The following is a 16,687-nucleotide window of genomic DNA, read 5'->3' as shown; positions in this document are numbered from 1 at the left end:
GTTCCCACGGGATTTTTGAAAAACCTATTACCCACGCGTATGAAGTCGTGGGCATCAGCTAGTTATTTTATATGAAGATTAGTACACCTTTGCAGGTAGAACAGCTAACTACCTGTACCTACCTACTCATATAATAGCTACCTACCGGCCTAGTTATAACTTATAATAGGCATACAGCTAGTTATTAATGAAGAAATAGATTAATTAGGTACTTAATACGTACATTAGTGTAAAATGCATTCGAAAGATTCTATTATAATTAAGCAAATGTCCAAAACAAAGACAGTCATTTACTTATCACAAACACACTTCAAGAATAAACATAATCATGCGACCAATCGCATCATTCAGATAGGAGCTCGTCAATTATTAGATATTCGGTTGCTACGATTGTTCACGTATTCATTGTCTCAGGCGGGCTTCTCGTAGCTCCAATTATTGATACTGGGTGCTGTAGAATGACAAATGTTGATAAAAGATTAACGCGACAGTATCATTTGATCCTCCGAGAGAAAAACATCTCTGCATTAAGGACTCCACACCGGAGTCAATGTGCAGAGGAGTGCTGTAATTGAATCAATTCAACGAACGCCTTCCGTTGGTGATTTCGCTTCTCTAAAGTGTTTGTGATCAGTGAAGAATTTACGAACGCTCCGTGTTGGTGATGTTGACTTCAGAGTTCGATATACGGTGACTGTGTATTGAATTACAGGATTTCATGATGATTAGGTAGGTACTTTTTTTAACTTGGAAACTATGAATATACCTAGATAGGCCTACGCTGTGTCTAGACGTACCAAGTACCCATGTTTGAACAATTTTACATTAGGACTAATTTATTTTACGTGTAGGTTCATACCTATCACCTATGTACTCGATTAAGGTTGATAGGTATGTACATATAAATTATAGATAAACTATTGTTATAATTCATACATTATGTATTGGGCCTTAGGAATCTTCTGCTCTTAATAAAGGAATGAAATCATTGTTCTATATTAATTATACTATGTAACTAGGCGTGTAGGTAGGTATCTACTTAGTACCTATATACCTTACCATTATAATTTCTAGATATCAAAATACGGATTATTATGCACCCATACCTGCCTAGTAGGTACCTACTCGTTTATAACAATTTTCTACCAAATCTGTAAGGAAAGAATTTGATACAATATAGTTAAAATGCCTAAATATAATATAATCATATCCACAATGACTTACATGCCTAGGTTACATTTAGTAATGATCATCAACTCCACCCGTCGCCGCGCCAGCCCACTACTAACACCTCTCAGAATGAGAATGAGAAGCCCATAATCCACCACGTTGCCTAAGCGTAGATTGGCAAACTTCACGAACCTTTTTTTTAAATAAGAATATTAGCCATGCTAATCATGACTAATACTCCCCTTTCCCCTCCAATTAAGCGTAAAGCTTGTGCCAGGAGTGGGTATGACAATAGTGCAACGGGTGGGGTTTGAACCGCCGACCTTTCGGAATTCAGTCCTCAACCGTTGAGCTCTTTGAGAATGGAAAACTCTCAGTCATTCAAGTTTCCGTTAAAGCAAGTGATATGCAATGCCTTAAAAGCATTTTATATAGGCACACGTAATTGAGTATACAAGGTACAAGGTACCTAGTTAGATAGGTAGGTACATAGATAAATTATTGGAAAAGTTATTGAAAATTTATGCTTTTTGAAAACTGCTGTAGAGTGGAAATCATAAATTTATTTCTGTGATAGAGTCATTATCAACCGACAAACTTAACGTAAGAAATTCTATTTGAAATAGCTAGGCACTTAATATATACCTACTTACAGTTGGTATATCCCTAAGCATCTGCCTACTTACCCACTTGTTTATTATGTTCGATTAAAAAAAGTATAATAACTTGTTAGCGGTTATCAAGGTGGAAAATGAACGCTAAATAATAATACTTATTTGATTAACGTCACGAAAATTTATCTTTTATTGTCACCAAATGTTGAATCATCGAAGTTTGAAACAATTTATCTATTAGTATTTAGACTAGTGACATTACAAAGTCCTACCACAATAATTTCTCCCACGCCTTACCTCAAACTTCTCTCCAATCTGGCTCTGAGCTATCCACTTTTGAACCCTGTACAATCAATGAAATAACTAAAATAATAACTAACCTTAATAATAATTGCAGCGTAGGAATAGACGGCATAAGTACTAAAATAATAAAATGCATACTAAATCAAATAGCTAACCCTTTAAAAGAATGCTTCAATTACTTACTTGTACATGGAGTGTTTCCAGATACATTAAAACTTGCGAAGGTTACACCAATTTACAAATCAGGCCATAAATCGGATCCGGGAAACTACAGACCTATTTCTGTGTTGCCATTACTGTCAAAAGTTCTGGAAAGAATATTGTACAATAGGTTGCAACAATATCTTGACTCAATTAATTTTATCTCTCCTCGACAATATGGCTTCAGACCAAAAAGCAGTACTCTTACTGCTACGATTGACCTTGTCACTAAAATCAAACACGGTATTGATGGCAAAAATATAGTTTTAGGCATTTTTATTGATTTGAAAAAGGCCTTCGATACCGTAAGCCCAAAATTGCTATTAAAAAAACTTGAAACAATTGGAATAAATGGCATTGCCCTAAAAATGTTTCAATCGTACCTAACCAATAGAGCACAAATTGTCAAATCAGGCGAACATCAAAGCAAGGCTTTAGCTGTAACATGTGGTGTTCCACAAGGTTCTATTTTAGGCCCGTTACTTTTTTTGGTCTACATAAACAATATCCAAGAATTAGGATTGCATGGTCATTTAACTCTCTATGCAGACGATACCTGCTTGTTCTATTTTGGGCCATCTATTGGAACTCTTATTAGTCAAGCTCAAGAAGATTTAAACACTTTGTCTGAATGGTTTAAATATAATCTATTAACGATAAATATTTCAAAAACATCCTACATAATCTTTAAAGCTAAAAACAAATTAATTCAATCATATCAACCTCTTACAATTGACAATATTCCGTTACATCAAAAACACAATGAAAAATACCTTGGATTAAGGTTAGATAATTATTTAAATTGGAATACTCAAATTGAATACGTTAGAAGCAAATTGGCAGCTATGACCGGGTCTATCAGAAATCTAGCAAAATCTATACCACGTGAGCTTCGTTATACTATCTATAATACCCTAATTAAACCACACTTAATATACTTAATTGAAGTCTGGGGAAGTGCTGCCAAGACAAGATTAGCTCATCTGCAAACTGCTCAAAACAAATTAATAAAAATTCTTTTCCAATATCCCTTTCGAACATCAACTAAAAAACTTTATATTGACACCAAAATTATGAACGTTCATCAGTTATATATATACAACACATGTATTTTTGTTAGAAAAACTATAAATAAAACAATTCACACAGATATCACATTTACAAAAATTAAAACTAAAACTCGTCGAGCCAGTTACCTTGTCCTACCCAAAACCAGAACAAATTATGGCAGAAAAACCCTTACCTATGAAGGAGCTAAACTTTACAATAAAATACCGGCACAGATAAAAAATGTACACTCATTCAATGCATTTAAAACTGAGTTAGCTGCTCACATTATGAGTAATTCAAGTTACTTCGATAAATGCATTGAATGAGTACTATTTATTTAAGCAAAAAAATGGCGAATAGTGTATTCTTAGAGTTAAGTTCTCATGTGAATGACTTTTCTATGTCTTTATGAGAATAAATATCTTTAAACCTAAACCTACAAATGAGCATAGATATGTACAAATGAGTTAAAATTTCACTAGATGCAATGGGACAGCAATTCGACACGCGATCGTAGAAATATTGGGTAGCCGCAAGACCGACAGCTTTACGTGTCTTCCGAGGCACGAAGCTCGAAGATAAAAAGCTGCCTAACTTCATGACTGCGGACTAGGTAGTAGGCACTGAAAATTTCTTGACAGAAAAAAAGGTAATAGGAAGGTATATTTTTATTTTTTTGAAATCGAACCCAGGACCTCGTCGTTTGCACTCGTAGATGCTGAGTAAGTAAGTTAGTCATTATCAACTCATTCACTGGCTCATTACTGAGCACGGAATTCCACTCAGATTGAGAAGGGTTGGCCATAGTACATAGCGCTTGCCAAGTGCGGATTGGCAGACTTCACACACCTTTGAAAACATTATCGAGAACTCGCAGGCATGCAGGTTTTCTCACGGTGTTTTCGTTCACCGTTAAATCATGTGATATTTTTCTTACAACGTACATATTTCTGAAAAATAGAGTTGCGCGTCAAACAGCCTAGGCATAACACCCACACCGTCGTACCCAGTTGCCATTGCATCGTCGCTTACCGACGAAAATAAGCGTACAAAAAAAAAATGCTTTACACATTATTAAAAAAAAAACCCTGTATCTACGTTTACATTTTATAGTAAAATATGAATCACTTATTATCTATCTACTAAGGTACGTACCAAATTTTCACGGTAAAACAGAGTGAATCAACCTTATCAGTTCAATCCTTTTTTTGTAACGAAAAAATTTTCGTCACTGAAAATTATTTCAGTGCACTGCACCGGTTAGGTCGTGAAGTCGAGAATCCAAACTATTCGGAGTATTTTTGCCTTATAGAAAATTAGTAAGGTAAAATTGAAATAGGTAGAGATTAAAGAAGACCTAAATTCTAGTTCAACCGCTAAAAATAGCGCTTGTCACAATAAGACCACACCACCCACCTTTAAACACCAAGTTCTCAACTCGATGGCTAGATCATATCTAGGAAAAAGTCACAGGCTTGAAATAAGTAGGTAGGTATATTAGGTTAGGTACTAACTATATCTGAAGGAAAGTAGCGTGATTCGTGGGGGATACTGTATGAGAGTTCTCCGTAATATTCTCAAAGATTTAAAGTGTCAAACCGCACTTGGGCAGTGTAACCGTTCTCATTTTGAGAGCGAGACCCGTGCTCAGTAGTTGGCCGGCGATGGATTGAATTGACTATGATGCTGATTATTACTTGCCTATCTACTCGTAAGTCGTATCTATTTGTATCTACTTATAATAGATACCTACTGTTTAGTATTTATGTTTAGTATGTAAATCACATCCGATCCATCTAGCTTAAGATTCACCTGGATTAGCCCAAGATTAGCTAGATAGATGTGATTCAATTTTTTGAAAAACTACTTACCTACTTTATTTACCTAATTAACAATCTAAATAACGTCAACGTTCGTTATCATTGGGCATATTAGTATGCAGTAAGTACGTATGATAGTTTCCTAAATAAAAGGTAGGTGCCTCCCTACTTAAGTTATAATTTACTGTTCATAAAATCTAAATGAAAATCTTTACAAATGCGTATATTTTAATGACGGATAACTAATTAGAATTTATTGTTAGAACTTTCAAATCGACTACACTTAAAACGGGCGTATATCTACTCATTACATTAAATTACACATTTATATAGGTATAATTTATATTTATACCCTTTGATAACCTTCTCTGCAGTATGCGCATATAGCAGAGGAGACTACAGCAGTTTTCTGTGAACGGCTATTAATTAACAATCTCCCAAAGGTTATCGTTTTTGACCTCTGGGACTATGAGTCGCTCTTTATTTCCAATCCAGAGATGTGCCTACGAATAGGTATACCAAGTTCGTCGTTTACTGACGTGATAAGCTTTGACTCAAGATATCGGTGCATTTGATAAACGTTTGCGTTGCATCCTTTATGAAATAGGAAACTTTCCCGACTGTAAAACAAAGTTACACTTTTTCACCTATCTATTCCTCGCGCGGATTTCTAAATCAGCTTTTAAATAATTATTGCCCTTTATGATCAGTGTAGGTGTATTCACCACTGCCTACCTACATAGTATAGGTACAGTTCGTTAGTTGTTAAAAGAAGTATCATTTTATTTCGTTGAATAGGGCAGTTCTTTTAGATCGAATTATTTGTTTTCGGTTCGAAAAAAATCGAAGTCTTAAAACCACCATAACTTAGAAATCCATGGCGTTCACCTCCCGGTTGATTGGGCTCAATCGGTTTCCACTTTCCAATCACCCGCACCCGTTGAAATGACCGAATTATAAGTTATCTCAGGTGCTTAGGTATATTTTTGTAATTAACACAATGAAACTTTTAATTTGGTAAAATAAATTGTTCCATTTTATCTTTTTACCCACTATGGGAAAGCCAAGAGGAAAGGTTCTGATTTTAGCAGTCTATGTATTTTGTCTGCCTTTGTCTAAACTTCGATATAAGAGATCAACCGATTCAAAACTACAACCTTTTGGAATTGAGTCCACTTTTTTAAGCGCTGAGCTATCGAGGTTTTTAACACGGTTATTATTCTTGTACTTCAATATGTCTATGATAAAATGTGACATGTATGTGATAGAGCTATCATACAATAATCGTTCTATAATATTTATTGTAATTCATGACATAAAATAAATATAATTCTTTAGGTACCTACTTATTAATATGTATACATTTCTATATATGCCATTTTTATATCAAATTGGGTACCTTATATCGCTTCCAAATAATTAGGTACCACTCATCTGAGTAAAATCTATATTTATTTCTAACTATACCTACCTATATCTACCTAATAATTATAATACTATATTATTTATATGCCCATAAAGTAAAAGTTATATTTGTTACCTATCCAGTTAGTTTAAATGGTTATATGACTAGATGATGCAGCGACTTCGTCAGCGTGGATTAAGTATATCGAAGGATTTTAGAACTCTTTGTTTTTCCGGGGAAAAAAGTAGTCTATGTCCATCCCGTTATACCTATCTGTATCTCAAAATCGGTTATCAGATGGGCCGTGAAAACTCAGACACACCTTCGTATTTATATTATTAGTTGTTAGGAACATATTATTTGAACGTTATAAATAACTGTTTGCATTGATATCGCATTACTAGAGGTAGGAATGTCTTTTCATGTCTATTGCTTTTGCCATTAAACCTAAATATTAGATCTAAATGGGCAGCGCAAATATCCTAATGTACAGTTTACAAAAAATTAAGATCATTAATACCTGTTTCTATTTATTTCTAGTTCAGGTAGAGATAGAAAATATTTATTACGAATTTAAGTAAATACCTACTAGGTAACTAACGATGAAAGAGAGCTGCATCTACATGGCAACACTATGAGAAGATTTGAATGCGACTAAGATTCTTTCCTATTTTCTACAATTAGGTACTTAATAATAACTACCCCATACCCATTAATACTAGGTACACATATAAATATTTTGCATTACTACAATATTATTACAACTATTATAACTTTACCAAATAGTACTGATTCTGAATAGTCAGTATTAATATTTAGTTAAATAACCGTCAAACAAAAACACTTCCTGAAATACACGTTTCCGCGCTCTACACACCGCACCTATAATTTTCCGCCGTGATGTGGTGACATTGTAAAACGACTTAGTTATTCGTCAGCGAATATAATGAAAATAATTGGAGTTAGATTAATAGCAAATTAGCCAGTCTAAAGTAATGCAATAACAGTGCCGTGCGGGGATAATGAGAGACATCCTCGTGATATGACAATGATGGTCAATCTCCCATCTTTTTAACATTTACCTACTCGATTACCTACTGTTGTGCTAATACTTCTATGACTGGGTTTTTTGTTACTTTTGTCACAAAGATTTATAACGTGAACATGTACTTATATCACTCTTTATTGTTCTTCTAATTAATACATTTCTATCCGAAATAGAAAAAACTTCAGTCAAATTGGAGCCAATGCATACCTACCCAAATCCAAAAATATCTATAAACTCGACTCCTCAAGGTTCAATACCCTAAAATTTTTTTTCACAGAAATTGACTATAGATCTAGGGGTTGATAGTTTATTTTTCGAGAAATGAATCAGTGAGTTGAACTTCCCCAATATAATTTAAGTAATTAATCGAAGATGATCTCATTTCATAACTTCACATTAGGTAATTGACCATGCCCTAAATATTATTGTTAGAGATAATATATATCTAAGTGAAACGGTATCTGATATCTTATTTTAGCGTTCAAGAATAAACTGTTGAAGGTTAAACAAAAAAACATGATAGCTGATGTCTGCGATTCAGGTACTTTGAACTCTTCGGTTTTCCAGGATAAAAAGTAGCCTATGTCCGTCTCGGGAAAAGGTAGGTACAAGCTACGAGTATCTCTGTATCAAATATCGTGAAAATGAGTTTAGGTATCGGATGGGCTATGAAAAGGTAGCAGACAGACACGCTTTCTGTTCACATTTACAACATTAAGTAGGTAGGTAGACCGTAGATACGTCTTTTAATATTGATATGGATTGATAGCTAGTTAATCTTTAAAAAAAAATACCTACACAAAAATTCTGTTTAGATATTGTATACTTACTTGTGTAGATAAGTTGTAACTTAATCCTAATTTTATCATTCACTATCATAAGTAGACTAGATGATTGCAGCTTCACCCGCGTAGATTGGTCAGATCCCCTGCAGCATCAGGATTGAGGAGTTGGAATCAAATTTTTTATGGAACAATTTCTCCAAGTTCCTCTTTCGATTAAAAAAAATTACGCAAATCGGTTCAGAAATCTCGGAGATATCAGTGCATAGGTAGAAAAACACAACTACTCCATTTTCAAAGTCGGTTAGAAAAGTAACATATTACTCCTTGGTTAGTCCTCTACTTATCTGTGAAAGTTCCGTCAAAATAGGTTCAGCCATTCCGAAGATTAGCCCGTTCAAACAGACAGACACTTCAATTTTATTTATTAGTAAGTAGATACTCTGATGCATCGAAGTGAAGATCGCGAAGTTTTTTCAAAGACAAGGGTCCCTTCTTAACGAATAGAGGTCAAATTAATTCCTTTAATTGACCACTTGGTCTCTCCGACAGATATTGGTTGCAATTAGTCGTTTACTTCGTAGAACTAAACTCGCACAGTTGATTCACACTTTTTGTACGAGTTAGGTACTTATCACTTTCAAAGTGGTTACAGCATAAACTGTATGCGAGCGAGTAGGTATATTTACATTTGTCATCATCATGATCAACCCATCGCCGGCCCACTACTGAGCAGAGGTCTTCTCTCAGAATAAGAAGGGTCATAGCCCGCCACGCTGCCGCCCTTGGCCAAACTGGATTCACATATCTTTTAAAAAGATTATGAAGTACCTACTCTCAGGCATGCAGGTTTCCTCACAATGTTTTTTTTCACCGTTAAAGAAAGAGAATGTACATAACTCAGAAAAGTTTCAGAAGAGTGCGTGCCCGGGATTGAACCCCTGACCTCCCGAATAGTATTCAGGAGGTCGCCGATTCTAGACCACTAGCTATCACCGCTCTACATACATTTAGTAAGATATTATGTTTATTGCTAAATGGTAAGAGACTAACTACGTTTCTGGCTGCTGGACAAAATATGCTCTTCTATATGTATAAACATAGGAAACAGAATTAATATTTGGATCCAGTCATCACTCTCCTTACGAAGTGGAGGAGGGGGGCCATTGCATATTATTTTGGCCGCAGCGAATGGAAAAATCCGCGCATTTTTTTTTTAGGAGATCAAGAGCGAGTAAAATAGAGTTAGGAGCACTAAGAGATAGGTAATGTAGTAAACAGAATATTGTAGCCAATGCGCAGTCTGACAGATTGCGACCAGTTTGTTTATTGCTAGTAGTTCATACGAATTACCTACTAGCAATAAACTAAATGGTAGAGTAATAATTTAATTAAGTATTATTTTTGTAGAACAGTTATAGTTAGTACAGTTATAGTTATAGTTAGTACTGAGAAAGTTCCAGGAACCTGGTTCATACGAAAATATCAATGAATTTTTAAGAAGCTCTTTAAAAAATCATGATTCTAATGATTAAATCTTATAAATTATCTTTAAAAAATCATGTATTCTAATTTTCTTAGGACTGTTAACTAAGTGGACAGCCGGAAGTAATAGTATCCTACTATCAAAGGTCAATGAGTGTTTGAGTAAATACTCCTTGGAACATTTATGCCTCCAGTGAGCCATCAAACGGAAGCTCTGGGCATTGTGAGGGACACTCCTGCGCATCGTGCGTGGCGGCTGGCGGCCCCAATTGTCTGATTGATCTTTATGACGGGCCCACGCCCCTGCCAATGTTAATCGAAAGAATTGGTTTGTCATTGCACACCGCATAGGTACTTATTATAGATACTAACCTATGTAGGTTTAGGTCATGTAGGTTCATTGTTCAATAGAAAAACGAACTAACGAACGTGGTACCTATACTTTCACGCTTCCTTTTATATTTTTGTCAAGGAAATTACGAAAAAAATACACGACTATATTTTTTAATATTAGATATCTAAATAAAATAGAGACAGTGTGATAAGTTTTCGATGTTATCATCCCTTTTGAAAAGTATATGTAGGTTCTGGCCGGCTCTTCTCAATAGAATCTGTTTTCCGAATCGACCGTGGTAGAGTCACGTCACAGTTTTATGATGTACTCGGAAAACTGTGGTAGAGTTGTCATAAGATTCACAACTTAATCATCTATGCCTACCTACAAATAAAATACCTAAGTAATGAACCCTATATTAACATTCTATATTATACCTACCTACTAAATTGGTACATTAAGAATGTAAAATAAGTCCTATAAAGAGTAAAATTATTATTATTTATTTTACAGATCTTCAATATTTCCATCGCTCTTGCTTGTGCTGACATCTACAGCTCACACCTACGCTAAAGAGATGACAGACATAGAAGCACTGGCCTCGAAGCCCACGCGATGTACCTACGAGTACGCCTTCGAGATGTACGGGGCTCACTGCGGTGGTCTCAGACTGTCCAAAATACCGAGCCTCAGGGGTGGTATTGAGGTAGGCAATTGTCATTACTTTTAATCCCCGACCCAAAAAGAGGGGTGTTATCTGTGTATCTGTCTGTGGCATCGTAGCTCCTAAACTAATAACTAATTTTTATTAAAACTAATAAACCTATTTTAATTTAGTTTTTTTTTTGTTTGAAAGGTGGCTTGATCGAGAGTGTTCTTAGCTATAATTCAAGAAAATCGGTTCAGCCGTTTGAAAGTTATCAGCTCTTTTCTAGTTACTGTAACCTTCATTAATTGTCGTGGGGTGTTATAAATTTTTAATTTACGTAGGTATGTTGTATCTAATCAGAAAGTCTGACACGGTTGGGAGCAACGGTGTAGATACAGGTGTAGATTTATAGCAATGTGGATATGTTGGTACCTAACCTAATGGAAGTAGTGAATAAACAAGAAGCAAATAAATAAATAAAAACCTAATGGAAGAAAAATACGTGAAGGCTACGTATGTAGGTAGTGAGGTATAGGAAAGAGATCGGTACCTAAATATAGCAACAAAACACATAGGTACCTACCCAATTTATAAGTGATAGGTAAACCTACCAAAATTTCTTTCTCTACATTTCTAGGAAAAGACGATCACATTCATGACAAATAGCTGATTTTTTGCATGAGTTCATAAATTGGAGTTAAAAGAATACAAAGATCAAGAAATCTTAAATCAATCCTTTATCACTCTGTGTTATCCGAACATAAGTACCAAATGAATACTTAGGTAGGTAAATATATTTTAAAATAATGTGTAAGAGGCGTACCTACATAGATACCTATCTAATCTAGAAATGATTTATCTTATCTAGTTTTACGCGTCATTTTAATTGTTGCCACAATTTTGTGCCGCTAATCAGGGCAAGCACACTTGCAATGTTTTTATAAGTCTATTTCTTTATTTACGAGCCACTCTATGACAATCTAAGTACATGCCCATCTAATTTAAGTATGTACATACTTACTTTAAAGAGGAATTTTATTATCTCGTGGCACTTGTAAATGCTTTGTGAAAATAGTCTGTAAGTAGGCAGGTATTTTTTATGGTAAAAAGATGCAGCCTGATTAAGCTAGCCGGTAGGCTTACTTACGAACTTAAAAAATAACATGTTTCTAAATATATTATAAAATAAAAAAAAGAATACCCGGCTGAATTTGTTGTGGGCTCCTCTCAGACCTGGGCGCGTTTAGAACCCTCGTAGCTTTAGTTTTAAGTTTACGTAATTAGTTATTATCACTATAGGTATCATCTAACAAATCTAACATACATAATGATTTTGATTGTTTTCTCTCTTTTTCAGATCCTTGACTTCAGCGACAACAAACTACAAGAAATACACGCCGACACGCTGTCGTCGTATTCCAGTATAAAATTCTTGTACTTGTCCGAAAATCAAATCTATTCCATCCATAAAGACGCTTTCGCGTATCTCACTAATCTCCAGACTCTTGATCTCTCTAAAAATGTTATACTCGAGCTAACAGACGCTATATTTCAACTGCCGTCTTTACGAAAGTTATACCTTAACGGAAATCCGTTATTACATTTAAGTTTGAGCAGTATGGAAATAAGCAAGCCGATCAAAGCTCCATTAGAACTGTTAGATTTGTCCGATTGCAAAATAAAAGTGTTACCAGATTTTGGTATTCTTCCGCAATTGGTTTTATACAACATCTCTCACAATCCTCTGATAACGCTAGACGCACAAGCCTTCAGTTCCATGTGTAAGCTGACGAAGGTGGATTTATCAGAATCCATTGAAAAAATCAAGCTCTGTGATTTGAAGATGAGCATAATGTGGTTCCAAGAACGAAAGATCTATTTTCAATTAGCTGACTATTCGCAGCTGAATTCTAGAGGTACCTATAAGTTTATAACTAACTAGATACCAACTTGAATTTTATAAAAAAAGGGGATAGATTAAAATGTTGTAATTTTTCTTTACAGAATTTGAAAATTGTCCGAAGTTTAACATTCCCGACAGATTCAATACTAGTTACCACAAATGCGAAAATGCATATACCGAGGTAAACAATATTTATAAGTAACTTATATAATATCTAAAGTAAATTTTTATTATTCAGATTATTTTAAACAGGGCACCTATTTATAATTCCCAACGCAATCAGAGGGCAAAAAAAATTTAACGTGTGTATATGTCTGTGGCATCGTAGCGTTCAAACGGATGACTCGATTTGAATGCGATTTCTTTCATTACTTTCTATATGGAAACCTATCATATACCATAATTTAAGATACTTATCGGTGCGGTTTCACAAAACTTGACGGAACTCTTGTTAGTATTTTAACAAGATTATACATATAGGTCGTTATAAGGGTTCTGTACCTCAAAAGGAAAAACGGAATCCTTATACTTACACTTACACTTTGTTGTCTGTCTGTCTGTCTGTCATGTCTGTCAAGAAAATCTACAGGGTACTTCCCGTTGACCTAGAATCATGAAACTTGGCAGGTAGGCAGCACAAGTAGGTAAAGGAAAAAATCCGAAAACCGTGAATTTTGTGGTTACATCACAAAGAAAAAATTAAAATGCGTTCAAGAACAAATAAATTTAGTAGGTATTTTTAATTTTCAAAGTAAGTTGACTATACCAAGTGGGGTATCATATAAAAGAACTTTACCTTACTAATTTTTTGATTTATCGTGCAAAATGTCGAAAAAATACCTGAGTACGGAACCCTCGGTGCACGAGTGACTTGCACTTGGCCGGTTTTTATATCTTTGTTGCGGGTTAGCAAGAAATTAGTGATAATAAATATACCTAGTAATTTCTAGAGCATTAAAGATTACGGTTTTTTCAGATACAAAGCGTGAATACATCTCGTCGCACCTGGTTGACTATCGCTGGCGGTCTGTTCGGCTTCCTCGTCGGCTTCGTGCTACTGCTGTACATAATGCATCGACATAATGTTGCGCAGACCAAGAAGACTAGTAAAGCCATCCACTCGGCCCCGCCGTCCGATGTAGACAAGAATGCAACTGCCATACTACTAAACAATGCATCGTAGCTCTAGCTATAGCTTTATTTTAAGATTAAGTTAACTAGTAGGTAGGCGTTAAGCCCAGCGTCCATTAAATCGCCAAATCGAATCGCATTAATTTGCCCTTATACATTTCCTTTGAAGTTTGAACCTATATAATATGTGACTGAATTTCAACTCTAAAGCCTCAATAGCTCAACGGTTAAGGGAGCGGACAGACATCGGAAAGGTCGGCGGTTCAAACTCCAACCGTTGCAACAAACTATTGGATGCCAGGCTCGACAGGCTTGTGGCTGGGTATTTTTACTATCGAACGACTGTTCGTGGCCGTCTAGATACTTTTTAAAAATCCACCAACATGTTTTCCAAAGCATCAGTTGGCTACATAGACTGGCTTTGAGACAATCAGCTGTTTTCCTGGCACATTAAACCTGATTAACTAGGAGTCATTTAATTCAAATACTAATACCATAAATTATTTGCTTTTAAAATTATTATAACTCTTATCTATAATTATTTCTATATTTTTTTCAATCTAAAATCAATCGTCAAATAATATATTTATCTAAGTTAAAGTTTACTTGAAGATTGAAAGATCTGCCATAAGACATTTAATTAAAATAATAGGCTATACAAAGGCTGACTAGGATTACTAATTTTATAATGACTAAGAGTAGGGGTGCCTTGGTGTGATATCTGTATATACCTATCTTGGTTCTTATACGTATATCGTACTTCAGGTAAGGTACGTACTCATGCAGGCGGCCCTCGAATACTAGTGAAATATAGTATGCCAGGTTTTTTTGCTGTGCAAAAACACAAACGGCATGCTAACGCTGCGTGCACTGCCGTCCTTTACTTATATAAAAAGCCGTTAACTGTAAAAAAAAAATGATTGCAGATTTTCAAAATCTAATGTTTTAAAAAAATGCTACGATGTTTAGGTAGTTTTCAGTTTGGTTCTACGTAGCAATTTTTTTTAGAAACATCAGTTTTCCTAAAATCCCATATTTTTGAGTATTTTTTGCAGTTAACCGCTTTTTAAACTATATGTATAGGAGATAGGAAGGCAGTGCGGTATAGAGTACCTATGCAGCGTGTTGGCAGGTGATGGCCAATTTCTTGAATGCTCTGAAGTGGTGATGTAACCATCTAAGTATTATGCAAACAAGAACTTCAGAGCATTCAAGAAATTTGGCGTCACCTACATATGTTGGTTTCACACACACCAAGGAACCTTTGTCTTAGTCGACAACTTTTTAATGGCAGATATGCATGAAAGCACGTGTGGATTCCAAGATACCAAATAATTAGTAGAGGTATTTTTTTAAGATAGATAAGTTACTAGTTATACACTGTACTACAAAACTTCATATCTAAGAAGACCGTCAATTGCAAAAAATAGTTTCGAGTAATCTCCAAAAACGTGAGAATTTTTAAAAATCAATAAGTTCTGAAAAAATGCTAACAAGGACCAAGGTTTTTAGGTTTTCAGTTTGGTCCGATGTAAAAAACTTTTATAGATATCTACATTACTTTTTCCAGATTCCCAAATTTTGACGATAACTGTTAAAATTACTTTTTTCAGTTAACAGCTTTCTAGATATAGGACAGCAGAAAATATGAACCTAAATACAATAAGAACAGCAACCTGTGGGGTTGTTTCGTTACGTAGACGCTCTGACCACACGCTCCGTCTTGTCTGAGACAAGTCAGTTTGCTCAGTGCGTGCGTGTGGACACCAAGACGGTATCCCGCGCAGTTCCAAAAGCTGCAAAAAATTATACAGGTCGATCTTCCCTACGCAGTTAAAACTGCTCAGCCAAGACGGAGCGTGTAGCCGGAGCATAAAAGTCGTTTCGCTTCAACTGCCTTTGATAAGGCAGAAATAAAAATTACTAATAAACGGTTGTGTTGCAGTGCACTTTAATGGAGGTGTTACACTATCAATACCGTATCGCGATTCGGGTCATAGGATTTCTATAGGTGCCTAGCCTAACAACCATCAATGTTTTTGTACCTATTATAAACTCGTGGAACGTGGATCGAACTAGAGTGAACCATCGAGTGATACGGATACTATTGAGTGTAATATGCGCCATAGCGTGTACAATGTTGCCAAAGATAATGTAACTATTTTTGTATTTATAAATAAAATTAATAATATTTAGAATTTAGAAACAAATATAACAAGATGGAAGTTAACTAGCTACTGCACTGTGATATGAAATTATTGAAGGATTAAATCTTTACAAAATATTACAGAACAAACATTGTTTTCATTTTACCTATAGTACTTAATTAAGTGTGCAATTTTTTTGGATCTCTCGAAAAAGAGTAGGCAACTTCGAGAACAAATTTTCAGTGAAAAATCATTTGTCCAGTCCTCAGTCACCAGTCACTGAGTTTCATGCTGGAGCCTTAATTTCGAACTGAGTGATTTACCTATATTCTTTGCATATCCTATGAGAAAATTCTAGCTGAGATTTGCGCTGGACGGCTTCGCTTCAATTAGCCATAACTACAGAAAAAACGAGAGAGACGCCTTACTTGCAGTTTAAGCACGATCAGTACGATAAATCACTCTCGCGACTTTTGCAACGTTTTGTCGATGAAAAAGTCGCGATAAGGCGTTGTCCCGCGGAATATACTTACTGCTTTGGCTGCACTAGTGTAATAATACTTCTGTACTCTATGCACTAAGTACCTCAGTGCTGATTCTGTTGTCAATCCAAATCTCTAAAATCTTTCTGTATTGCTATCTATC

General features: G+C 35.2%; 1 protein-coding gene and 1 long non-coding RNA gene across 3 annotated transcripts; one reads left to right on the top strand and one right to left on the bottom strand.

The window, feature by feature from the left end:
- The first annotated feature begins 323 nt into the window (after window positions 1-323).
- Window positions 324-15,813, top strand: LOC123873889 (slit homolog 1 protein-like). Of its 2 annotated transcripts, none has more exons than XM_045918996.1 (5): window positions 324-724; window positions 10,721-10,918; window positions 12,219-12,777; window positions 12,866-12,945; window positions 13,741-15,813. In XM_045918996.1, the coding sequence occupies exons 1-5, from the start codon at window positions 719-721 to the stop codon at window positions 13,945-13,947; spliced, it is 1,050 nt and encodes a 349-aa protein (XP_045774952.1). In that variant the 5' UTR covers window positions 324-718; the 3' UTR covers window positions 13,948-15,813. The 2 variants fall into 2 exon arrangements, with proteins under 2 accessions (XP_045774952.1, XP_045774944.1); XM_045918988.1 differs by having other exon boundaries at window positions 325-729; window positions 10,726-10,918.
- On the bottom strand, window positions 14,266-16,187 carry LOC123873932. The gene is made up of 2 exons (XR_006797806.1): window positions 15,500-16,187; window positions 14,266-15,434 (listed from the first exon to the last, which is right to left on the bottom strand). It is a non-coding gene; the product is annotated as an uncharacterized LOC123873932 (long non-coding RNA).
- Window positions 16,188-16,687: the final 500 nt, after the last annotated feature.

The sequence above is a fragment of the Maniola jurtina genome, chromosome 2 (genome assembly GCF_905333055.1).
Source record: "Maniola jurtina chromosome 2, ilManJurt1.1, whole genome shotgun sequence".
In the NCBI taxonomy this organism is placed as follows: domain Eukaryota; kingdom Metazoa; phylum Arthropoda; class Insecta; order Lepidoptera; family Nymphalidae; genus Maniola; species Maniola jurtina.
Note: the sequence above shows the minus strand (reverse complement) of the source record. Positions and strands in the feature narration are given on the sequence as shown.